A 25515-nucleotide genomic window follows, 5' to 3' on the forward strand; every position below is an offset into this window, starting at 1 on the left:
GTAATTCTGACTCTGATTTTGCTCTGCTCTGGGCAAGGGACTCGAATGAAAAAAGACATATAGGGGTATTACGTCCTGGAGATGGAGCTTGTATTTCAGCATAAGCCTGGACTTGTTAAGCGCCTTTGATGTAATACCCCCATATGCTAATTCAAATGTAGTGGTACACATGTGTTGTGGTAGATATTTGTACACATAAATAAACTAAAACAAACAGGGATATTCGGCTTGTTTGGCTAAATATACGTCTCTGTATAAAATAAGATATGTTTTTTTGTGTATGTGGCTTCATTAAGGCTATTATCCAACATAACTCATACTTCATGTTCATCTAATAACAGTCATAATCTCAGCAACAACTTTTCCCTTGCAGTGCAAATTGTCTTGATAACTTATGGCACACTACAAGCAAAACTACTAAATTCAAAATGAAAGAGTTCTTTGCATAATTTACAACAAAGCCTAAATAATTCATGTGGCATAAGGGAGCCTATTTATATTTCTCAGATATTTTGCGCAATTGATGCTACAATATAAATGTAAGCCCTTCTAGTTGTTATTTTCCTTTTTGCCTTGGCTGTGAAAATTTGCATCTTTTATTTACCTTGGCATCCGGCTCTTTCTGCGACGTGCGACTGAGTGACGTCACTACGCTGACGATTGCGGAAGCAGTGGCTCAAAGCTTTCGCTCCAGCTCAAACCCAAAACAGAGGAGATGTTTCTCCTGTAATTTCACAAATAAACGTCAGTAACTGTGGACATTCAAGGACTGTATCGCCCAGATTTAAAGAGCATCTTTTGGTGTCTGTCACTCGAGTGAGAAGGCAAAAAACATCGCTGCTACAAAGATGGAGGTAAATACACAGGATTAGCCTTAGCCTCAGTTTGGTACGTAAACTGTATCAGGATTCACGGAGGCGATCATAAACACCTAACAGCATGTAACAATTGAGTTTAGTATGTGTTGTTCCTTGTCCGTTCATTAGGCGTGATGAAGAAAAAAAATGAGATTGAGATGTTGCCAATTGCATTTCACAATTAAAGCTAAAGTTTATAAAAATCTACATTGAACGTGGCACTCATATAAAGTAGAGCATTTGCAGTCGCTTATATTGATTTTCTTCGCAGCAGGAGTCAAGTGGCACTGGGCCAGAGGCTGTGGCTGCATCCCCAGCAGGTGCAAATAAGTCAAAGGTAGGCCCAGTACTAGTTTGCAATATTTGTTTATTTGTTAAAGATTCTAAAATTTTGTTTGTGCCCTCATAGTTGGATACATTGTCCAAAGATGACTTGATAAAGTTTGCCAAGAAGCAGATGGCTGCAATGCAAAAAATAAAGAGCAAATGTGCAGGTAATGAACAGAAATATATTGTAGATTTTTTATGTTGCATGCAGAAAATAGATTCAAGTTAAAAATGCTATTATTTTTATGTTCAGATTTAGAGAAAGAAATTGAGACCCTAAAACACCAACCAGATCCCAGTAAGGGCAGCTCTGAAGATGCCATATTAATACAGGTTTGCTTCCTTTTTCCATGAATGTTATTGAAAGTTAATTTCTGTATATTCTAAAATGCATTTTGTACATGATGGACAACAGGAGCTGACTGAGCGAATGGATGCATTACTATTAGAGAAGGCAGAAACCCAGCAAAACTTTACAAAATGTCGCAAGGATTTAGAGAGGACCAAAGAGCAAAGCAAAGTAAGCTACAGTTTTTTTTGTTTTGTTTTTTTTATTTTGAATGAGGTGTTCTTGATGCGCACATTAGTTCAAGGTATAGACAATTACATTATTACAATATGCTTTATGTTGGACAGGATGACTTGGCAGCACTTCAAGGAGAGCTGGATCGTGTTATAGAGGACCATCAAAAGAGGATTAAGATTCTTGAAACCAGCATTGAAGAGTCAAATAACAAACACAAAGAAGAAGTGGCTTATTTCCAGAAACTACTCAAAGAACGTGAAGAGATTGACAGAGAGAGGGAAAGTGAACGTGAGAAGCATCGTAAAGCACAGGAGAGCTCTGATGAAACCCGGCATTGTTTGGAGGCTGAATTAGAAAGTATTCAGGCAGAACTTGAAGCTGTGCAAAAACAGAAGTCTAGGGAAATGAATGAGTTCCAAGAGAGTCAACAGACTGAGCTAACGAAGGCCCAGCAGGAGGTGGAGAACCTGAGGGAGGAACTGAGCCAGAGGAGCCTTCAACACGAGGAGGAGATCAGGGCTTTGGAGGAGGACTTTGAGATCGAACGGGACCGACTGCTGCTGCTGCACGAAGAACTCACAGAGCAACTCGCACTCAAAGGCTTGTACAATATAATTTTCACTCTATTAAAAAAAATACATAAAAAAAAAATTTAAAAAAATAATAAAATTGGTTACTGGTTATCACTGTTTTCCATTGTTGCATAATTAAGTGTTTAAAATCCAAGCAAATGTAAAATTGACTTTAGAAAAAAAGATTCCTTTTCTGTCTCCTTAGTTTTGTATATGCACCAACATCCTAAACATGTTCTACTCTTTTTGATTATAATAGCTATTCATTTCCATTATCTCTTTTATATTTTTATAAGCTTTATAAGATTTTCCACTCCACAGAGTCCTAGGCACAACAGAATGGTTAATACTGTAGCAGTGTGTCTGCTGTCTTTGTGCCCCATACTATTAAATAAACATTTTGTGGTTTGTATTGCTCTCAACAATCAAACTCAGAGAATTTCACTGGGATGATAAATATCTTATAGATACAAAAGAAATGTAACTTTTAGTAAACTCTGTATAATAAAGCAGTTAACAGCACTGCTTTAGTAATATTAAAGCAAATGATTATAGAGCTACACTAAATATATCAAGTTTATCAATGAATATATTAACAAACATTTCTTTTTCATTTATTCATTTACAGATAGCTATTTGCAGGATGTCCAAGAGGAAGATGAGGAACCTGCTCGTGGTTCTGGCATTGCTAAAATGTTGGAGCTGTCCCGTCGCATTCAGAACTCATCTGCACACGCAGAAGGTGAAGAGGAGATGGAAATGGGAAAACTGAGGGAAGTTTTGGAAGACCTTCAAGCCCAGAACACAATGTTACAGGATGAACTGACTCTTCTCACAAATCTTAAAGGAGAACTGGAGGCAGAGCTGGAAAGAGCCAGGGAGGAGTTTCAGACAGAGAGAGAGGAGCTGGAGTTTAAAATCAATGAGTTACAAATGAACAAAGACGGTCTTACTGGAGAAATAACCCCAACTTTAGATGTATGCAGCCAACAACCAAGTGAAAATGATGAGAAACCTATTGAAGAATCCAAGGTGGTGATTGCAAATGAAGAAAACCAAAACTTATCAAAACTGGAGGAGCAGCAAAAGATAAACCAAGATTTGAAGGCCCAATGTGAAGCGTTGACCAAAGAAAGAGACTCTATTATGGCGGAATACAACCACACAAGAGGAGTTTTGCAAAGTTTTGAGACAACGCTAGGTGAGAAGACTGAAAATTTAGTTTCTCAATACAGTGCCATGAAGGAACAAGGGGCCATTGCTATAAAAGAGCTGCAAGATAAGATTCAACAGCTGACTGAAGAGAGGGATGATGTCATTGCAAAAGTTAAAGAAGTTACAGAAGAGAAAAATGCCATCTTGGAGAACCTACAAGAGCTGAAACTAAAAGTTGAAGCATTCTCAAATGAGGAAAAGAAATTACAAGCAGCTATTGAGGAGCAAACAGCTTTAGCATCAGAGCTTACACATTCCCTGGAAGAGGTAACTAGACAGAAAGATGACACCGTTTCTCAGTTAAATGAACAAGAAAATATGATTGAAGACCTCAAAATAAAAGTCGAGAAACTGAAGGAGGAACGTGATGAAATGCAGTCTCAACTTCAGATTCAAGAGGAGGAAATGCAAAAATTTCAGAGTGAGAAAGCTAAAGAAATTGAGACACTGCTCCAGGAGAAAGAGTTAAGTGCATTAAAACTGGAGAAAGAAGCTGGGTTAAAGAGTGAAAAGCTAGAAAGTGACCTTAAGGAGGAGTTTTGTAAATTGCAGCAGACTATTGAACTGCTTGAGTCCAAAAACAGTGATCTTGATCAAAAACTTGAGGAGGCATCATCACAGCTCGTCCAAATGGAGGAGAAGAAGAAACAATCTGGATCCACAATGGCGGCACTAGAATCTGAATTGGAAAAGGAGACAGTGGAAAGACGTGAATGTGAGGCTAAGCTAATTACGCTAACTGAAGAAGCCACAAAAGCAAGAGAAACTATTACAACATTGGAACAAAATCAGTCAGAATTGATGACAAATTATACAGGGGAAATACAGGAGTTGAGGATGCATATTCAAGAGCTTGAGATGGAGAGAGACAAGCTAAAATCTAGTCTTGAAGAAGATAACGAAGAGGTCAGACTATCTGTGCTAAATGAGCTACAGACTCACATTAGTGAATTAGAAAGGGAGAAAACCGTGCTGCAAAGTAATCGTGAGGAAGTGATGAAGGATGTAGAGGCTTTGCAGAAAGACCTGGAGGACATGAAAGCTATAAATGAGAAGATGAATGAAGAAAATCAAATGCTACAAGCTAAAGTTTCACTGCTAACTGAAGAAAAAGAGGGAGATCAAACAGAAGGACAGATGGAGGTAGAATACCGAGCCCAGCTGACAGAGAAGGACACAATCATATCTCAACTGAGGGAAGAAATCACAGCTCTGCAGGTCAGTAATATGTGAAGAAAAGTATTTTGGAGTTGGCAAACAGAAATGATACCCAGATACTAATCAATACTATGAGTAATATTAAAACTATTATTGTTTGTTGAAAATCAATTTAATATTCATCTAAAAATGTGTTAAAAATATTTATTGTTGTATTGAAATCAGTATAGAGTGTTGCATTTTTACATGCTACTATCTTTGTATAACTAATTTAATTTAATATTACTTTTCAATTTAAGGTTTCCCTTACTTGGCAGCCATTAGGGAAAAAAAGACATGAAATCCAGCTAAACCATCACAGTACTGGAAATAGTTGCCTAATTTATTTGCTGTTTGTTTTTTGTTTCTCATTAAAGTCTGCAACCCCCTCGACCGCCTCTGAAAATGCTGACAGCAGCTTTACAGAGAAAATAGGTAACAGATATTTTATGATTTTTTAATATCAATACAAATATTAAAACTTGAATATTTGATATGTTATGTGTTTCAAAAATTTAACATTTGTCACCAACTCGAATTAATGGTAAATAATTTGTGATTGTGATTCAGCCCTGCTGGAAAAAGAGCACAAAGAAAAGGATGAGAAGATGAACAAAATCAAGGCTGTGGCTGTTAAAGCAAAGAAGGAGCTGGACATTAGCAAGAAAGAGGTCAGAACTTATTTTAATTTATTATGTTATGTATCCAGAATAAGGCAATCTATATTTGTATTTTTTTCTTCTAGGTTGTGGCCCTTAAAGGAGAAATAGAGAGTTTGAAAGTCGAGCGTGAGAAAGTCAACAGCTCAATGAAAGATATAATTCACGGTGCTGAAGGCTACAAGGTATGACCTTATTCTATTCTCCTGGAGTGTCCGCCACCTCTTTGACAGAACTGTTCCACATTATAGCATTAAATGTTTCTGCCTCCACTGGGACTTGCAAAAATGTCAGCGGGTGAAGTTACATGTCTGATCCATTCCAAGTTATGTTTAGCTATAAAAACAATGAATGAATGTGGAACATTTCAGACAAAACGATATTATCTTCATGAGACAAGCAAATGTGTGGGACCATAGGGAACTGCATAATACACCTTTAATGTATTTAATTAGAATTATAACACTGCACTGTTTACTGTGAGTTCTCACAAAGAAGGAAAAACACATTTTCATAATTATTTTACCATAATATTGTTTAAAAGGCGTATCACAAAAAGAGCACAGACTCATGACTTATAAATGGTGCTTCTCTGTTGCTAATTGGCAGACGGGCTCCCTAAACAGTCCCCAGGCAGTGCTCTGCTTTATGACTGTGTCTGCGTTATGGAGGAAACCACTGTGTTGTGTCTAATGATGAGCTGAAGTGTAAACGAGACTATACCTGAGAGCAATAGTGTTTACCTTCACACAAACTTCAGCTGATGGGTGGATTAAAACATGTCACAATGTTTAAAATTAGGATTGTTATGAATGAAAGTGTGTCTGTTTTTCAACATTTATCACATTGTCTCAATAGATAGTCTATAGTATCTTACATGACTAGTTTTGTTACAGGAGACTTTCTAATTAAAGCATTTAGTGCTGTTGTGGCTGAGTGGCTAGCAGCATTCTTTCCTTTGATTCTCCTTTTCTATGTTCTAAATTAATGCTTCTAACAAATTGGTACTGTTTACTTGCGTATGTAGAATCTGCAGATCGATTACGACAGGCAAACGGAGCAGTTGGATAAAGAGAGAGAGAGAACAGAGGCGGCCGAGAGACAGATCACTGAGCTGACCAGGCGACTCAGCACTGCCGTAGCACAGGTGAAACTAATACACACTCAATCACACGCGCACACACACACATATTACAAATGCACACACTACTCTCTCCTGACACTAAATCTACACCACTTTGTGAAGTCGTACATCTCTCCAATAGCTGTAACCTAGTGCCCATCTGATTTATACTGTTATTTTAGCCACCATCACTTAGCCAGCTGTGCACTGACAGTAAAGATGCCCAATATGAGAAAAGAATTATGTGACATGTTTTCCTTTTTTCAAATGTTCTGTAATAGATGAAGTGGGAATTTTATAGATTAATATACTGTATTTATATATGATTAAATCTATACATATACTACATGAATGTGAATGCTAGAACAGATATGAAATGTCTCGGATTTATGACACAAATGAGCAATAAACTGGCATTAGCCAATGTATGCCCTACCAAATGCCCAAAGTAGTACCTTCATCACAGTCGCAGCATGGTGGCTAAGTAGTTAGCGCCTCCTACCCCACAGCAATATGGTCCCCTAGGTTTGATTTCCTGACTTGATTTTCCTGGTTTCATCCTTCCATTAAAACCATGTAACCAGGAAAGAATTGTAAACATGTTTAAAATTTTGTTAAAATATTTTTCAGCTTCTTCTGCTTATTAAGTGAAAAGTACATGCATTTACATTGGACAGCATATTTACTTATTACTTATTAACTTATTTTTTGAGAAGCATATTTTACAGTTCTGCTGAACACACCTTTGTTTATACTGTGTGGTCCGTCCTTTCTCAGTTATAGTCCTTCAGATATGACTGGGTGAGCTTTAAAAACAAACGGTAATATAGAAAAATGTACATATCCAACATTTGAATCTTGTAACTGTCTCTTTTCCGCTGAGAAAACCAGAGGCAGGTAAATGGAGCGAAGCGTGGCCCCCATCTGCTGACTGCACATCACAACAATGGCATTTTCTTAGACACAGGTTTATCTAATGTGTGCTTTAGGTCTCAGAGGGATCGGGCAGAACAGAAATCCAGTCAGGGATCTCAACACACATCTGGACATCTTTGTTTACCGATCATGGCATCAGCGCTGGGCTGACAGCCAGTGGGGATGGGGAGAGGGAAAGCCCACAGCGCCTGCTTTGTCAGACACGCTTGAGTGATTTCCTACTGTGTCACATGTGTTCATGGGAATTTGATTTCTCATTTCAAAGAGCTGAATAAAAAGACAAGATGCTTAGTTATTTATCACATTTTGGTCTATCCCTTTAAAGAAGTAATGATGCCACAGTAATGTCATGATTCTTATTTCGAACTCTGTATTGATACAAAGGATATGACTTCATGCCAATTCTGATCTAGAATAAGACCATTCTAAAACTTCTCAGAAAAGGTTGATTTTGTCCAATTTTGTCCAAGTTATTTGATCTAGTTTTAATACATGTTTTAGCATCAGATTAGTATCAAGGTATTAGCTCATTTCGTAAATAAATAATATTTTCCTGTGTGTGTGTGTGTGTGTGTGTGTGTGTGTGTGTGTGTGTGTGTGTGTGTGTGTGTGTTTTTTTTTTACAGACCGAAACCCTGACGAGTGAGAAAGAGGACCTACTGGCTGCTATGGAGACCTTAAGAAACACAGTGAAGCAGCTGGAAGCTCATAACCAGGATCTTCAGAAACAAATGTCCAGCCTTGAGAGAGATGTGGTGGCGGAGAGGACTCTAAAGGAACACAAAATTAAGGTGGGTGTTGTTTGTGATTGTATTCTAGTGAAATCATGCGCAAGATTTGATATGACATATATCAATGAGAAGATCCAGCAGGTAAAATAGTCTAATTTTAACATCATCCAAAAAAATTATGGTACCATCTTGGCTGTTTTAGTTAAACATATTCTGACCGAAAATCATATGGCTAACACGCTAGGTTCATTCGTCGGCATTTATATGAAATAATATTTGGGCTACAATTTTTATCTGAAGAAATACAACATGAAGTTTTTTTTTTCAAGCATTTTATATAACTTTCCAATTAAATTATATGCAAAGAAAGCTCATGGGTGAGACAGGGTATAGCTGTCCAGATAGGTTAATACAGCAACTTAAAAAAAAATTATCTTAATTGTGGTCCAAATATTATCATTACTACCACAGTAGATTATAATTTCTTGCAATCCAGATCCAAATCCATTAAATCCAGATGTTTAATTTGAAAATGACTGCATACTGTTTTGGTGCCTATCTGACAAACTGCCTCTCCAGGAGTTGTCATCAGCCACAAAGGAGGTGGAGGATCTGGCTGCTCAGCTCCGCAGACAGCAGCAGCAGTCTCAGCAGACTGCCCAAGAACTGGAGCTACTGCGGAAGGTACAGTGACTCCCCCCGCACGCGCACGCACACACCCACACACGCACCCCCCCACCCCCGACACACACACACACACACACACACACCACACTGTCCTGGTACAAAGGGCTTTTAGACCAAGAGTCTCTGAGGGCCAGTCCAGTCAAGCGGCTCGACAGGTGATGGCTGCCCCGAGGCGAAAGTAGCAGCTCTCAATGAAAGAGCAAGTTATGGCTGAAGGCAGATGGTACTGTTCCATTAGCTCAGACTAGAGTAGGTCAGAGTAGAGCCATCAGGTTTGGATCATGTGACATCTTTGTACAACCAGGTTAAGGAAAATGACATGAGTTAGAACATTACATTAGAAAGAAATACAAGGAATCTTTATAGATACTTCAAAAATTGACAATATTAATTTAGTCGCAGCACAAATCTGTTGGTAGAGCATATACACTGACATGCCTAGACCAGTGTTTCTCAAACTGGTACGCAGGCTGACTTTTGTGGTACACAGAGCTTTCTGTAGTTTGTTTAATTATTTTATTTAGAGACTAATCTGTGAATTTTTTTCCCCTTTTGGGTTAATCATTATTTAGAATGGCCATCTCATTTTAGACCATGTTCACTCCTGATATAGGCCTGATATTGCCCGTGTTTAGGTTTGCTGTTACTCAAAAATCTTAATAGTAGCTTATGTGGTACTTGGTGTAAAAAAAATTTACAACATCTGGTTTAGTCTAACAATGTTTGTTCAACTAATAATATCCTTCTCACCCCTGTCTGTAGGAGGCACAGCAAAGCTCTCTTCTGGACATGGAGATGGCTGATTATGAACGACTCGTCAAAGACCTCAATGGAAAGTTGACTGAGGGAGAGGAAAGAGTGTCTGAGTTAAAGTCTCAAATAAACACTCTGATCCAGAACGAGGGGGCACTCAAACAGGAAATTGGTATGAGCCAAGTTGTACAGTTCAATGCATTTTGTGTTATGTTCTATTGTGAACTTGTGAAAATAATTACCTTTCTTGGTATTTTGTATCCTATATATGGTTTAATAGGTAGAGCTGGGCAATATGAGAACACAACATTAATCACAATTTTTTAAATCAATCTTCAGTTGTAATTTTAAATAACATTAAATTAAAAAATTGTCAAATGTATTCCTCCAAAGTCTGATCCAATCCCCAGGCTTTTATTGACAGAAGATCAGCTGTGGACATCTAAATTAAAAAGCCCCATCATTAAAAATTTGATTGATTAATAATAATTGTATTGATTGCATATGAACCTGAATTTAGATTATTTTGGTTTAGTATAACACATCCAAATTTCTGCATGTAAAACTGGAACTATAGGAAATGTATTCACATGTAACTATTTGTGATGGTAACAACACTCCCTTAATAGAAATGCTAAACATTTATCTTATTAATGCCACTTTAACAAGCCTATGTTCACTCATGTGCACGTATTGCCTGTCCCCAGAGTCCCTGAAGTCCCAGTTGGATCAGGGGGAGGAGAAGACCACCAAGATGAAACAGCTGCTGGTTAAAACTAAGAAGGACTTAGCTGATGCCAAGAAACAGGTCTGTGTGAATGCTCTATGTTTGTGTATTTTTATTACTATTAATTAAAATAATGTTATGTAACTGTGATAGTGGGTTTGTCCTTGAAGAAATAGCTGATCACACGTGCTGTATATGTACCCTACAGGAGTCTGCTTTAATGATGGCTCAAGCGTCACTGCGAGGAGAGCTAGAGGCAAACCAGCAGCAACTAGAAAATTCAAAGGTAGGACACTATTTATGGATTTCAGTGATGATGAATTTGGACTATTACATAGCATTACAATCTACAATTCAAGACAAAATATCTTATCTTTTAAATATCCTCAAAATGTCCTTAAAATTATGCCCATAACTGGATACTAAAATTTGTGGGTAATTGTGTGTTTGCCCTGTTTTTTGGATATTTATCATGATTAGTGGACTATTAAAAATAATAGTGATCATATTTTGATAATCATAATCATTAACAGGACTGTACAGACTCTCAAATACACACCAAAAACGTTTATATCAAAGATAATAGCATTATTTAATCAATAATTCATTTGTTAATTGCATCCCTAAAATCATATAATTCCCTTGAGGATTGATAAAGTATTGTGATTCATGTTGGAACAAAACCAGTGATTGTATACATGGGTTGGTCGGTTGTAATTTGTGCTTGTGTGTCTTGTTTGTTTAGATTGACGTGTGTGACCTGACAGCCGAGCGCCATCGATTACAGGAGCAGCTGAGGTCTGCACTGGAGCAGCACCAAAGAACCAACTCCTCCCTGCAACAGCGAGTCAGCAGCCTCCAGACAGAGAGAGACAACGCAAAGGTGCAATTTCAAGTTCAAATTTATATCTTGTTATGTTATGTATGACATGGTTTTAGTAACGTGTGTTCACATTTTAGTCTGAACTTGTGGCCACTGCAAGTGAGTTTGAAAGTTACAAAGTGCGAGTCCATAATGTCCTCAAACAACAGAAGAGCAAAACTACCTCCCAGAGTGATGGAGATTCAAGCAAAAGTGAAAGGTACTACTGTGTAAAACTCACTTACTAGATGTATTTGAATCGTATAATCATTGTGTTTAGATTTCTTTGCTAAGCCAAAAAATCAGTACCTAGAGTTTGTTTCTCCTGAGAGACAAACCTTTAATTAAAACAGATTGGTTGTGTTCACACTTATCCTGGTTTGAGGTGTTTAGTTCTTATCTGTATTTTATTCCAGGTTTGGTTGCAGGTTAAATACCAATTCAGTCACCATTTTGATGTGATGTACATGTAACTGGGTTGACAAAAAATCTAAACTTAGATATAATAAAAGTATCAATACTGAAAACATTTAATAAATAAGATTGAACCATTACAGTGTAGTGTGAGAATGGTTGTGATCTTTTTCAAAATGAATTCATTTGATATCAAAATCTGTATCCGGTATCCAGCATTTTCCTTAGTATCGCTTTGATATTGTGACAATAGACATGCATCTTAAACTAAGTCCAAAGCTTTGTTAACAATCATTACTTTATATCTTACAGGGACCAGTTGTCCTCCCAGGTGGAGCTGCTTCGTTCCAAGCTGAGTGAGAGTCAGCAGAGTCTTCAGAGCGTCACGTCTGAGCTGCAGCAGCTTCAGAGCGAACACGACACACTGCTGGAGAGGCACAACAAAATCCTCCAGGAAACCATCAGCAAAGAGGCAGAGCTCCGTGAGAGGTCAGACACACGCTGGGACCGCCTGATTACAGAGGGCCAGGTTTACTGATAAAACAGCAGGGAAAGATAAACAATACATACATACATTTACTTTATTAAGGGTCTTGTTTTTGTTCAAATACATCTGTGAGTAGCATATGGCACAATCTGTAATATTTTACAAGAGTTAAAGTCAAAGTTAAAGTTTTCACTGTTTTTTTTTGTTTTGTTTTATTAAGGTTGAGAGCACATCAGTTTGAAATATACAGTCCATTATTTGAATGCTTTTGATTGTTGATAATTGCTTACATTCATAAATAAGTATTCATGAATAGTAGGAGGGATGGGAAGAGACTCATTCAATTTCTTCCTTTTATTGAACCTTATTTATAGCATTAACTTAATTTCTAACTTATTTTGTTTAAAAAAAACAACACAAGACTGATCAACATTTGAGTAATTACACATATGTGCTTAACTTTTTACATTTATAAACATCCTGTACACTTTCAGCCCCTTCTTCTTTGTAACACTAATCTAGTTTGATATTGGTCTGCTCTTCCAGGCTTCTCTCACTGCAGTCTGAAAATGTGAGTCTTCGGTCGGAGGCGTCGCAGGTGCAGGAGGACCTGTCATCTCAGATCGAGGCTCAGCGTCAGACATACAGGGAGCAGCTCAGGAAGCTCCAGGACGAGCACAGAGCCACAGTGGAGACTCTACAGGGACAGCTGAGCCGAGTGGAAGAGCAGCTCTTCAACCTGCAGAGCCAGACCAGTAAGTATGCACACACAACTGCAGTTGGGAGAGTGAGGCTAACTCGAGGCACTGCTCTGTCCGAAGCTCTGTCTGACTGTAATCTGAACCTTGTTTTAACACCATCTGACAATGTATCAGGCTTTTTTTTGCTAAGATGTCTAATCTTTTTTAGCCAGCCCATAAAGTAGTGTGAACTTGTCAGCTATATTGAAATATTGACAAGCTGATACTAATTGATACTAGTATACACAAGATACTAGTTTGAGCTGCTATCTTTTTTTTTTAAATCACATTCACTGGACAGAAATGAATGTTTCCAGAATAGTTTTAGAATAATCTTGAGCTGTATCAGAATAAGGATAAGAACACATAGACTAGTGTACACCAATGAACCACAGTGGAACCTACCTGGACAACTCAGGGATTACACATAACACCATATGTAATATAAAAAAAAGTACTATTATTTAATGTTGCAAATTACATTCTATTGGCTAAAGCAGTGGTCCCCAACCCCCAGGCCGGGAACCAGTACCAGGCCGTGGCTTGTTTGGTACCGGGCCGCAAAAGCACGAACTCCCCCCTCCCATACGCCGCACGGACCATCCTAAACCAGAACTAAACCAGAACTAAACCAGGCCTAAAACAGGTCTAAAACAGGTCTAAAACAGGTCTAAAACAGGTCTAAAACCCAACCCCCTTCGGTCCGCGAAGTATTGTCTGATATAAAACCGGTCCGTGGCGCAAAAAAGGTTGGGGACCATATTTCTGTGACACCACTAGTCACACACTGTTGCAGGATTTATATGCAGTGCACCAACTTGTTTTTATATAAAGTAAAAATTTTGATTTGAAGTTTTGGACAGAATTGGACAGAAACAGAGACACAGGAGGTAGGAGGTGTGTGTGTGTTTACCAGTGACGCAACTCTGGGAGCTCATTCCTCACCTCCCACCCAGCTGCCCTCTGTATCCACCACCAAATAAACTGGACCCAATGACGGAGAACGTGTGTCTCTGTGTGCGTTTGTGTATTTTGTGTGTGTTTGTGTATTTTGTGTGTGCATAGCTGTGTGTTGGGTCGGTCCAGGTGTTGCCTCTGCTCCCAGCGCTCCTTCCCGCCTCTCAGTGTGGCAATCGGCTTCACGCTACATCTGGAGTGGATCGTCATTAGTAACTCGCACATGCTCACTCACAGCTTAAACCTAAAACACGAGGCCAAAATCTCCCTTATTAAAACTAATGTTCGAGTCAGTTCGTTTGCGATTAAAATGCAACAGGGATCTATCAAAATAATTAATCTGCCTCGTTGGGTAATCAGAATTTTGTGATCCTATATATTTTTAATCAGCAGTAATGGAGGCCAACTTGATCTGTGTTTGATTTATTTATGACTTTAATCTTTCACATTTTAGATGGATGTTTTGAATTATGCCCATTCCTCAAGGACACTGGGACCATGAAACACCTGCCAAGAAAGCACACCAAAATATATTTTTGTTTTTACAAATCCATGGTGCTCAAACTACCCTTAAAATAATGTGTGAAAATGCCAGACTGGAGTTGGTAAAGTTGCATGGGCATTTTGTTGCAGGCTCATCAATCATTCTTCACTCTGTTGTCCACCCACACTCTAACAGTTTGGTCCAGCTAATGATAGCCAAATTTATCAGTGTGTCTGGTGCCCCCTCTTGTCCCAATGTAGAAGGACACATCATAGCAGAAATATTTCATTCAGCTTCCTGGACAAAGCAATGATGTGAGGTTGTAGTAGGTTGTTTTGATTGACTCAAGTGAATTTGTGAGAGAACATCAGTGTTAAATGAGTGTTTCCAAAAAAGAAAAATAATACATAATTTTCGCCTGAATCAGGAGAAATGGATGGTTCTAGAGTGTTCTGTGATTTCTGTGTTGTGATCATTTTTTTAATCCCATCTGTACTCAAACTGCCAGAGTGTCATGTTATTTAATGTTTTTCCTTAAATATGCAGTTTGTAATTTTTCAGATCTGCCGCCTGTTTCTCTATGGAAAGGATCTTGCTTCGCTTGCCTTATGACACTATTTTCTAGCAGCTTATGAATATATTTTGAGAAATAATAAATAGAGTACTGCATCCTTAAATAATTTACAACCACATGTTCTCTGTACTTAGCCATGTGTTAATAACATTTTAACTTTTTTTCAGGTGCAGTGTTGGTGCAGTCCAGTCGTAAATCTGTATTAGATTCTCAGCGTAAAAACCCAGACTTCAGCCAGTCTGGACTGGGCTTCATGGCCCTGGGTGACCTCCAGTCGATGGCCCGAGAGGAGGGGGAGGGCATGGAGACGACAGAGACTGAGAGCCCGTCTCCTGCCTCCACGCCCCTACCATCTCTGGAGCAGCTCCTCTCATCTCCCGACCCCAAACAGGGTATGATTAAAGGAATAGGATCTGTCTAGCAAATCTTTTCATACATAGAATTAAACTATGATACTAGTTTACTATATGTTCCGATTGGTTTTCTCTGCAGAGACTTTTGTTTGGACTGTGGAACCAACCAAAGAAGAGTTGACTCAGAAGCTAAGCACAGCCACCCGCAGCTTGGAGCACATAAACAGCCTTCTACATGAGACTGAGGCCACTAATGCTGTTCTCATGGAGCAGATCACAGTATGTATCTGACACACTATCCTCACACCTACTTATTGGTACAGCTTCATCAGACAAAACCATGTCCCCATTTAAACCATCATAATGGTTGACAAATGTAATTATATTAATTTATATAACACTTGCAAATGGATCACTATTTATTATATTACAAGAATTGTAATATAAATTGAATTGAATTGTAAATGTAATGTCAATGGTAACTCAGTGGTAATCTAAGTGGTAACTAAAAATATTACACACAGATAATACAGTTATAAATAAAGTTTACTTGTGGTATCTTCTTCAGACTTTATTTGACAGCTGGGTCACAAACAGAGACAATGCTTCAAGTGCAAGTGTTTAAACTTATTAGTAGCTCATATGACTCTATAGGCCCCCACAGTGATATCAAACAGTTTTGCATTAGTGACATTCCCCTCTTTGTCCATGAGAAAGTAGAATTTATGCCCTTTGACCCTCAGAGGGATGAATGAAGCAGACTCCTGTCTGTGAGCGTAGCAGGCGACTTGGGACAGAGGCACTGTTATTTTGCGACCCTTTCCTGGTCCCAGTGGTGATTGTGTGCATACCGTCACCATTTTTCCACCTTGGTGTAAGATTACTTGATTCACAGATCGTCGACAAAACACAAATCCAAGCCCAACTATTCCTGCTCCAATGGCTAAACATCCAACGGTGAAGCCGTATCTCCAAGCGTCAGAGCCAAGGTTCATTTCAAAACTCCACATTCCCACAAGTCCCGTTGTTTTTGTTGCTTGGGTTTTCGTCTTGTCCTTAGATCCACTCGTGTCTCTCAGCCCTGTGTAGGCAAACTGAGCCAAATATGTCCAAAACAGAAATTGTCCACCGCAAAAGATGGACAGAAGGCGGAAGAAGCGCGTCCTGTCGTGGTCAAATAAGGTGACATCTCGGGACAGTTGTGCAGATGTACACAGGTTTGTCTGCTGCCGCTTAACAACATTGACAACCCGTGAATAAAGCCGATCTGACTTGTTTTTAATAGTTAATGTTTGCTCTACCCCATTTTGAAAGACGATTTGGTGCGTGTTTAGAAGTCGGAACTGTGTGGCGAAGCACCGCGATGAAATGCAGACAAGACGCTCCAAACCCATCTTAAACTTAGGAAATAACACTATAACACATTAAAAATATCGTCTTAGTGAAACACGATTTAAGCGTGTCAAGGAATTATGGAGATATTCTGTCAAATTACGATCATAAAAGCAGGAAACACGCTCGGCTCGGTTCCAGGCTGAAGAACAGCGCCATGTTGTGACGTTCTATCTGGACGACGGAAAGCTCATTAGGACAAAATGAAAAACCCTCGCTAAACGTCCAAATTCTGATATTCTTTATACGTGTGTGTATATATATATATATGTATGTGTGTGTGTGTGTGTGTGTGTGTACTATATATAAATAGCACATTACATTACTCCCTATAATTAAGATAAAAGTTAATATTATTTCAGCTTTGCTTTAAAGTGCCATAATTTAGTGTATTTGTTCCTTAGTTGTTGAAGAGTGAGATCCGTCGTCTGGAGCGGAACCAGGAGCGGGAGAAGAGTGTTGCCAATCTGGAGTATCTAAAGAACGTGCTGCTGCAGTTCATCTTTCTCCGATCAGGAAGTGAGAGACAGGCCTTGCTGCCCGTGATCCACACTATGCTGCAGCTGAGCCCAGAGGAGAAGAGCAAACTGGCTGCTATTGCACAAGGTAGGCAATGCACTTAATGCCATAAGTAACCCTGTTTTTATTATAATTAATGGAGAGGCAAAAGAAGGCTTATATGTGTTGAAATGCACTAGTTAAATTATAGTTATTAACTAGCTTGTTAGGACAAAAGTAAGAGGCATTTATTCGTTGATCTTCTTTTTGCCATGTATATAAAAGTTTGAGGACATAAACCACGAATGTTGCTTGCATTGAATTGTTTTAACCAAAAATATACTGGTTCAAATGCTGCCCGTTAGAATATCAATGACAGCTATTGACTGCAATTTTTATGTTTAGGTGAAGAGGAGAGCTCTGCATCAAGAGGTTCTGGTTGGTCATCATATCTCCACAGCTGGTCTGGGATCAGATGAGTTCTGCAACACAAACCAAACACTGGAAGCACAAATGTTTAAAGCATTTTCTGTGAAATTTATAAAAGGGAGTCCCTTTTATTTTTCCAATTTACATGGGACCAATGAATGTAACTGTGATAAATGAAGGATGTCTGTTGTTGGCTTATAAGATCTACAATATAATATCTAATACATGTGTATAGAATAAATATTCATTAATGCTCTTATTCAAAATGTGAAGATTGGTGATTGAAAAGTACCATGTGGCGTTACTAGTTAGAAGGGAACATTACATTAAGGTTTTATATTTATGAATTATGATATAAATCCAACAATATCCACTTATCTCAAACATTTTTTTTTTATTAGAAACATAATTAATGTCTAAAACACCATTTACATTCAGGATACCTAAACCATTATATCTGAATTCCAACTACTTTTTGAAGTAAGTACCATATAACAGACTCTTTCATAATTTTGTTATTGTATTTTTTTGGTGTTTAATCCAGTTTTTTGTAGTGTTTTAAATTAATCTCTGTTTTTACTTTAATACTGATTGGTTTGTTGTTGATTTGAGAGTATTCCTTAATTTCTTCCAATGATCTAATTGCAGGTTTATTGAGGATAGAGTTTGAAACATAATTTTGCTCTAAAGCTCTCTTGATTCCTGATTCCAGCTTTTGGGCAGCTTTTCTCAGTCATTCTCATACTGTGAATGTAATCTTAATGTTTATTTATGATGCTTATTTTTACTGTAATTCAATCATATCTGTAAAAATAATAAATTGAACTGGTGTTAAGTAATTGCATCATTATTTTGACTTGCATTTTGTTCCACTTATTTAGCCCATTGTATATTCTTGTATATTTGTACAATGATGTAATCTTGTTTGGGGTCTCTCTGACTTTTTCCCCATTGCTTCTGGAGGCTGGACTTTATGCACTTTCCTTTTATGGAAATAATATGCTGTTTCCAGGCATTATGACGCTATCCAGCCACGTTTTGTTGCCATCTTGTCAAAATACATTTCATTAGCAACGAAATGACTTCAAACTTCACTCATCTTTAGTCTGGGATCTTAAGTTTTCCTTTTAAACCGACATGCTGATGACTAACAATATTTTCCACACGAACGCTACGTTCATAAATGATGCTAAACCGCTACGTGGAGTTTGCTCGTATTTAAAATGAATACAAAACTAATACCATGAGTTCATAAACCCACATATAGGTTAACTCTGACAGCGCTATAAACTATTTTGAGAAAATGTAAAGTAAAAAGTTAGGATGTGTTGATCTAATGTTGAGCATAAAGTTGTGTAAAGGTAACAGAGACGGGCGAAAATGTGTGATTCTGCGGTTTCTTCAAAATAAAATGTATTTGTTTAAATTCAATTGAAATATTTTAGCACAAAGTAAAAGTGTCTAAATCACTCAAAATAACTATTCTCGTTTACTTAAATTGCTTACACATTTGAATATTGTGTAAATAATTCAGTAACTTAACATAGCCTATCAGATGTAAGGGCTTACTTTGACAGTTTAACAGGAAACGCTTTCTTGCTCTACAATGGTTGACGCAGAGGGAAGTGAGGCGAGGCCCGTGTCTGCGCCATTCTGCTCCTCCACCAGGGAACATCCAACCGCGGCACATCTGGATACGAGCAGCTCATCACGGGACGATCACGGGAGCAAAAGACTGCAAAGATGTTGGCAATAAACGAAATGACAAACGGGTGAGTAGAATACGCAAAAGGTTTTATTTGACCAGTTTTTGTATGAAAAGTCAAGAAGTTGTTGGGAATGTCTGAAGGAGCAAAAGGCTGCCCATGGAAAAGACTGAGAAAACTCTTATTATCCATCGTTACAGTAACGTATCTGCGCTTTTAGTAACGCTTGTGCAATATCTACTTTTGTGAATAGCTTTTTAGCGTTGTTACACTATTTATGCGTTTGAAAGCAGTTTTAAAGTCATTTTTCTCAAGTTTCTGTCTGAACTTCAGACATCGCTTCTCACGGACTCCCTCTTGTGTACACTTGAAGAAACTAACCATCTATGTCACTAATATGCTTATATAAAAATGTCATTCAGTCATTGATTTATACAGTATAAAGTTTGGACATAGCTATCTTTATTTGTCAGTATGCTTGTTTATATAAAATTATAAATGTGAATGAATGAATCTATAAGTTTGTTACAGTCTGTCATAGCCATCGCTATTAGTTAAGCTATTGAGTTAAAGTTGTATTTAGCATTGAACTATAGTCAATAGCCTCAGTTACACTATGCATAGGACCATTGACCTAAGCTATACCAAGCATTTAACGATTCTGCAAATGCTGCAAGGGGGTGTAACCTTACAAGTTAGTGACATAACCTTTTTAGCTTCAGTCATGTCAATCAACATAAAATATACTATCAGAGTTTTTATGCTTAATTTATTAATTTAATAAAATTAATTTATTTATCTCTTGCACATAATTAAGAAAAATGCGGGGTTTGTTTATATTTTAGTGGCTGCTCCTCCCTGGTCAGGAATGTCCACACAAACTGGACACTACTGTTTCCAGACCACTTCCTGACCCTCTATTCCCTGGAGACCTCTCTCTCTCGCTCTCTCTCCCCCTCTCTCTCCACCTCTCTCTCTTCCTCTCTCTGTTCCTCTCTCTGTTCCTCTATCCCCACTCTCTCTCCACTCTTTCTTTTTCTCAGTGGCTTTTCCCTCCTTTTGCTGAATGCTGCTGTGTGCACTGCTGAGCTAAGAATAGCCCCACATGAATTTGGCTTTCATTCTGGTGCACTCCAGACTTGAGGTTGGTAATATTTGACAAAAGTGAATATCTTGTGTATTTTGTTGATTTATATAATATTATAATAATCAAATGGTATTTTGCAATCAATCAGAAATGTGCTGTAATGGGCTTGTTAATGTTTGAGTTTTCGACAAATGAACTGTAAATAAACCACAAAAGTAAACCACATAAATGCAGTAATTTTGTAATTTTGCTTATCTTTGAAGCAACTATTTCTCAGTAAACACACAATGACAATGTATCACTCACCTCTAGTCCAGACACAAAGACCAACACATGAGATTTTTGACATTATAAGACAGTAATATGCATGATATTCATCTGGTCTACGTTTGTTGATACAACTACAGCTCAAAGGAATGCCTTCTGCACTGTGGACTTGTCCTTGTTTGGGAAACTGTGAGGGACTGCTGCAGGATAGAGCTGTCCTCAGAGTGTGAAACGTACCAGCATTGTGTAAACTCTATGTGCTAATAAGGACTTGAGCTGACATCGAATTGACACTTACTAATTGATACTAAAGCTAGTATTGAAACTAGACCCTACAACTATTACTGACTCTGTCATATAGGACATATTTGGACCTCTCTTGAATAGTTTTAGAGTTATATTGATCTATAGCAGCTTTTAGATTACTTATTTTGTGTTAAAAATGCAGACACATTTCTCAGTTTATTACATTACCTGAATTATCTAAAATGTCAAGTTCACAAATCTTTAATCAGATCATTTCTACTAGGGACTAGATCCTAGAACTCATTATATTACAACAAAAGGGAAAAAAGTGTGTTTCGTTACAAACATGCAGTCATAATTAAATATCAGTTCAGCAGCAAAAATAAAATAATAAGGCAGAATCTTGGTCAAGACTGAGGTAACATTTAGTAACCAATTTTTTACATGTTTTGGTTTATATTTATTTTGAATTTTGTCTTAATCTCCTCCTACATACATGACTCATACTAGTAGTTAAGTAAGTCATATTTAGTTGCTGTGAATGTGTGTACTTACTTGGAAATAGCTGAAATGGGGAAATGCTTTAAAATATTTCAAAGCCAAACTGTACACACCATTTGCACTTTCAGAGTCCCTGCTCTCACCTCAACCCGGAGACAGCCTGTTGCTAATTGTTTCATGGTCCCTTAACTTCACTGCAATTTTATAACCCTCTAACACCCCCCTCACTCCCACACTCATCAGACATTTCTTGTTCCTCTTTTACCCAAATTCAAATCATTTTTAACCGTCCCAATAAAACATTAATTTCCAAACTATTTTTCTAGGTATTATTTAAGCTTCCCTTTCCCTCTAAATGACAGGGGGCGGGTAAACAGTGTGGCCATGGCACATAGGCTTCAGTACAAACATAGACCACAGATGACACAGGAAGTGATGTGGCCATAGATAACACTGTATGTGACAGTCCCAAGAGACACTAAAGACATAGGCCTATCCCTGTTCAGTTCCGCTCAGCAGCATTTGGTAAGAAACAGGCACTTTATTACTATTATTATTTTATTACTATTATAGTAATTGTTTAATCATTTCGATTTTGCATTTATTTACTTGTCCAGTGTAGTCAATAAAAAGCCTTTGAGAAGGGAAGTTGCTTGCTCTAGTGGGAGATGTTCTTGTTTTGCCTGTATGTTGGCCAGTATGGGTTTAAACCTGCTAAGTTGCTGCAGTTTTTATTGCTCAAAACTGTGAAAACATGCATTTTTACTGTCACCAGAGCAGAGCCGACCTGTAACTTGGCCTTATGGATATCTTTAATGCCGTAAAAGTTACACTGTGCACCTCTAAGTTTATTTTGATTAATGACAATTCCACAATAAGTAATACAACATATAATTTAAGTTTGAGCAACTGTGTGGGGAAAAATATTTGACTTAAGTTGAAAAAGGAATATCTTAAAGGAAAATCTTAAAACCTTAGAGACTGGAGCTGTTGCAGTGAGTTTGACAATACTGGCTCTTGTGACAGTTTTGTAGTATCAGAGTTATCCACATGGTGGCAGTGTGTACTGCAAAACTCCTTACTGTCTGCTGCGATGTTTCCTGCCATGAACAAACTAGACAGCAAGAACTAGACAGTCTTTAGTGTGTGCTTCAAAGAGTTCATTAAAGCATTGAGAGCATCATTGTTTAAAATTTATGAAGTAATATTTAGTCTGCATTTGACACTTTTCTGGTAGAGATAATGGGAAATGTAGAGCGACAGTCCTGCTGACTTTTAGAATGCATTTTTGAAGGTATTCTAAGCAATAAAACACCTGTATTAGTAGTAGTAGTAGTAGTAGTAATAATAATAATAATAATAATAATAATAATAGTATACTAAGTTAAATACCATACTATGGAACATTTTAAATAAAGCAACATGATGATGATGGACCCCTCTCCACCAGAAAAGTTACATTGTGTCCCTTTAATTAAGTGAGAATCCAACTAACTTTGCTCTTGTCATGTCTTATATCTGGCTTCTAATGGCTTTGCTAGTGCCTGAGCTTGTTAAATCACATAAAATTTTGCCATGTCAGACCCTGCCCTCAATGACACTGCACCAAAGATTTTCCATTACAATTTCACCACATTTTGTTCTTTGTGGGTTGGTGCTTGAATTTACAACATCACCTCTGGCAATGAAATTTCACATATGACGTTTTTAGTGGCATGAATGTGTGAGGAATGCTGACAGGTCAAGACAAGCTGCAAACACAAATAGTGAACATGTGAACTAATAGTGGGATTTCATTTGACATTGATCCAGTTATTATCTTTGAATACAGTGATAATACTTCACACTAGTTTAAACCATAGGCCAGAGATACAAATATTAGGCGTTCTTTTTTAACTCTTTAACATACTGTATATAGCCACTTTGTTGCATTGAAGTACATTTAGACAGCCTTTGTAGGGATGCACTAATCTGATACTGGTATTGGTTAATTTTTTTCATACAAAGTTGTTCTGTTGTCACTTTAGAGATAGATAATAGCTACATAATGCATTTGGATCGGTTTTGTCATATGGTTTTTTTGTTTAAAGGAAATAAATGTTGTTTGGAGTCTGTGCTGGTATTGGTTGATATCGGGTAAAACTGTAGTAATAAAATCAGTGTCAGAACTGTAAAGGCTGGATGGGTACCTCCCTAATTGTTTGCGTGCTTCCAATTCTGCTTTGAATGCGTAAAAGGGCAACTTCAAACTTACTCTAAAAAGCTTTGTCTGTGTTCTGTCATTTTGAAGTGGATTTGTTTCGCCCACACTAAACTGACTGGAATTATTCAATATTTGACATTTGGTCCAAAACTGTTGCTTGCAAAACAAATTTAACGAAAGGAGAATCTGCTCTAGTGATTATACAAATAGGCGTTTAATATTGGGTGATGGTTTTTAATGTAGAATTATTACATTTTCAGTTGGAGTTATTGCATGTTGTCATATTCTACTATTTTCATTTTGCATTATATTTTTTTCTGACCAATATATGTGCTGAGCTGAATAAATAATATGAAAAATTTGCATAGACAATGTAACTTTTTTTTACCTGCTTATCTTCATGGAAAAAGATAAATTTAATTCTAATCTTTGGGACATTAATGGAAAAATCAACTTCCTGTTCCAGTTAAAGATGGCAATGTCTGTGTCCGAGACATTTCCACGGCACTGACATTTCCATGGCAATGTCTGTGTCCGAGCAAAGCAATAACAAGTGGCGGATCCTCCAGAAAGTTACATATTGAACCTTTAAACTTTACTGACCTATGGACTTGACTCCTTACAAATTCCCTATGGATAGGTATAGAATGTGACCACTTAAGTTGTAAAGCTAAACTCTTTGACCTTACAATACTGAAGGACATTATATTAAATTAGATTACAACTTGATTAACTGTCCTTGCTCCTTATCTCAAACCGATCAGCTGAGGCCTTTTTTTCTGTGTTTGTGTGGTGATTATCCCATGCCCTTTGCAGACAGAGGCGGATTGAGCCGAAGTGGGCGTCGACAGTTTGAGGGTCAAAGGTCAGACTGGGCAGGGCTTATTTTGGCTTGTCATTTTCTCAAAAGGCATTTTCCCAGTTACCTGCAGCTGGAGGAGGGGCGAAGGAAGGTGTACACAAGGCGGCAGAGAGAGAGAGAGAAATCTTTCAAACTGGATCAGATTTGAACACAAGTTTTGATAGAGAAGTCCCATTATTTTTACAGGGAAAAAAGCATATGATTTTTTTTTTTATAAATAAGGAAGTTGAAGGAAGGAAGGAAGGAAGGAAGAGGATGAACGCGTTGAGACTAAAGGAGTTGTCAAATTCTGACTTGTACAGACGGAGACAGGAGAGACCGGACAGCTATGGCAGTGGGGCCAGGGATAGCTTCAGGTGAGTGTCCTAAAACAGTGATGCATTCCTAAAAAGCTATTTGGCTATACTTTGGTCTTTTATATTATGATCTGTTTAATTATACAGGCTAAATATATTTTTTTACATTGGTTGAATGCAAGCAAATAATGTTATTTAATATTTAAGAATTCCAGCTTAGTCACACTGTAAGGCCTTAAGAGAATAGCTGCGACATGAATCATATCTATAAAAAAAAAACTGCAGACAGTATTTTTAGTTCATCATTATTATTATTGTTTTTTTTTTTATTTAATATATTATAATTTTATGCAACAAATAGTAGTGTTATAGCATAGTCATAGTATGTGGGTTCTTGTGTCCTTTGTCCTTTGTTTACACAAATTTTCAGTTTATAATGTTAAAATTTTGAAGATGTTGGCTTGTTTAAGTTTTGTCTTTCTTAAGTAGGCTTTCTAGTTTTGTCATCGTATACTGTCATTTACATACTGTGAATGTAATGCAATCAAGCTATTTTTATCTCTGTGTTTTTGCCCCTTTCACATCTTATCACTGTGGCTGGCTTAAATTACTATTAGAACCAGCCATTTCACTTTTATGCTAATTTGACAGATAAGACAAGATAAGCAAATACTGCAGCCAAACTTGAATTCCTTACGTGTGCGAGAAGGATGCGGACCAAATGTGGACACTTTTGCAACTCTAGTTTCACAATATGTTAACATTGGCCTGTCTTATTTAGTCTTTCACAAGCAAAGCATTTTCCTCTTGGTCTGTGATTATAGGAATGTAAAAATGTGAAGAATGT

General features: G+C 37.5%; 2 protein-coding genes across 3 annotated transcripts; one reads left to right on the top strand and one right to left on the bottom strand.

Annotated features, from left to right (window-relative positions):
- The first annotated feature begins 667 nt into the window (after window positions 1-667).
- LOC110156089 (GRIP and coiled-coil domain-containing protein 2) lies at window positions 668-18335 on the top strand. Of its 2 annotated transcripts, none has more exons than XM_055149062.1 (24): window positions 668-854; window positions 1129-1194; window positions 1267-1351; window positions 1438-1517; window positions 1600-1704; window positions 1821-2310; window positions 2911-4715; window positions 5072-5129; window positions 5265-5365; window positions 5440-5538; window positions 6381-6500; window positions 8039-8203; window positions 8723-8827; window positions 9593-9755; window positions 10291-10391; window positions 10519-10596; window positions 11056-11193; window positions 11271-11392; window positions 11899-12075; window positions 12620-12828; window positions 14996-15220; window positions 15321-15460; window positions 16978-17179; window positions 17477-18335. In XM_055149062.1, the coding sequence occupies exons 1-24, from the start codon at window positions 849-851 to the stop codon at window positions 17548-17550; spliced, it is 4914 nt and encodes a 1637-aa protein (XP_055005037.1). In that variant the 5' UTR covers window positions 668-848; the 3' UTR covers window positions 17551-18335. The 2 variants fall into 2 exon arrangements, with proteins under 2 accessions (XP_055005037.1, XP_055005040.1); XM_055149065.1 differs by having other exon boundaries at window positions 1132-1194.
- On the bottom strand, window positions 15722-16783 carry tmem223 (transmembrane protein 223). The gene has a single exon (XM_020920315.2). It carries the CDS (start codon window positions 16573-16575, stop codon window positions 15820-15822), a length of 756 nt encoding a protein of 251 aa, XP_020775974.1. The 5' UTR covers window positions 16576-16783; the 3' UTR covers window positions 15722-15819.
- Window positions 18336-25515: the final 7180 nt, after the last annotated feature.

The sequence above is a fragment of the Boleophthalmus pectinirostris genome, unplaced genomic scaffold, assembly GCF_026225935.1.
Source record: "Boleophthalmus pectinirostris isolate CB_2022bp ecotype Guang Dong unplaced genomic scaffold, ASM2622593v1 HiC_scaffold_1, whole genome shotgun sequence".
Taxonomy (NCBI): Eukaryota; Metazoa; Chordata; class Actinopteri; order Gobiiformes; family Gobiidae; genus Boleophthalmus; species Boleophthalmus pectinirostris.

Coding starts and splice junctions, on each gene's coding strand:
- LOC110156089 (XM_055149062.1), top strand. Junction 5,366..5,439: donor TGGACATTAGCAAGAAAGAG/GTCAGAACTTAT, acceptor TTTTTCTTCTAG/GTTGTGGCCCTTAAAGGAGA. Junction 11,194..11,270: donor CAGAGAGAGACAACGCAAAG/GTGCAATTTCAA, acceptor TTCACATTTTAG/TCTGAACTTGTGGCCACTGC.
- tmem223 (XM_020920315.2), bottom strand. CDS start 16,575: ATGGGTTTGGAGCGTCTTGTCTGCATTTCATCGCGGTGCTTCGCCACA.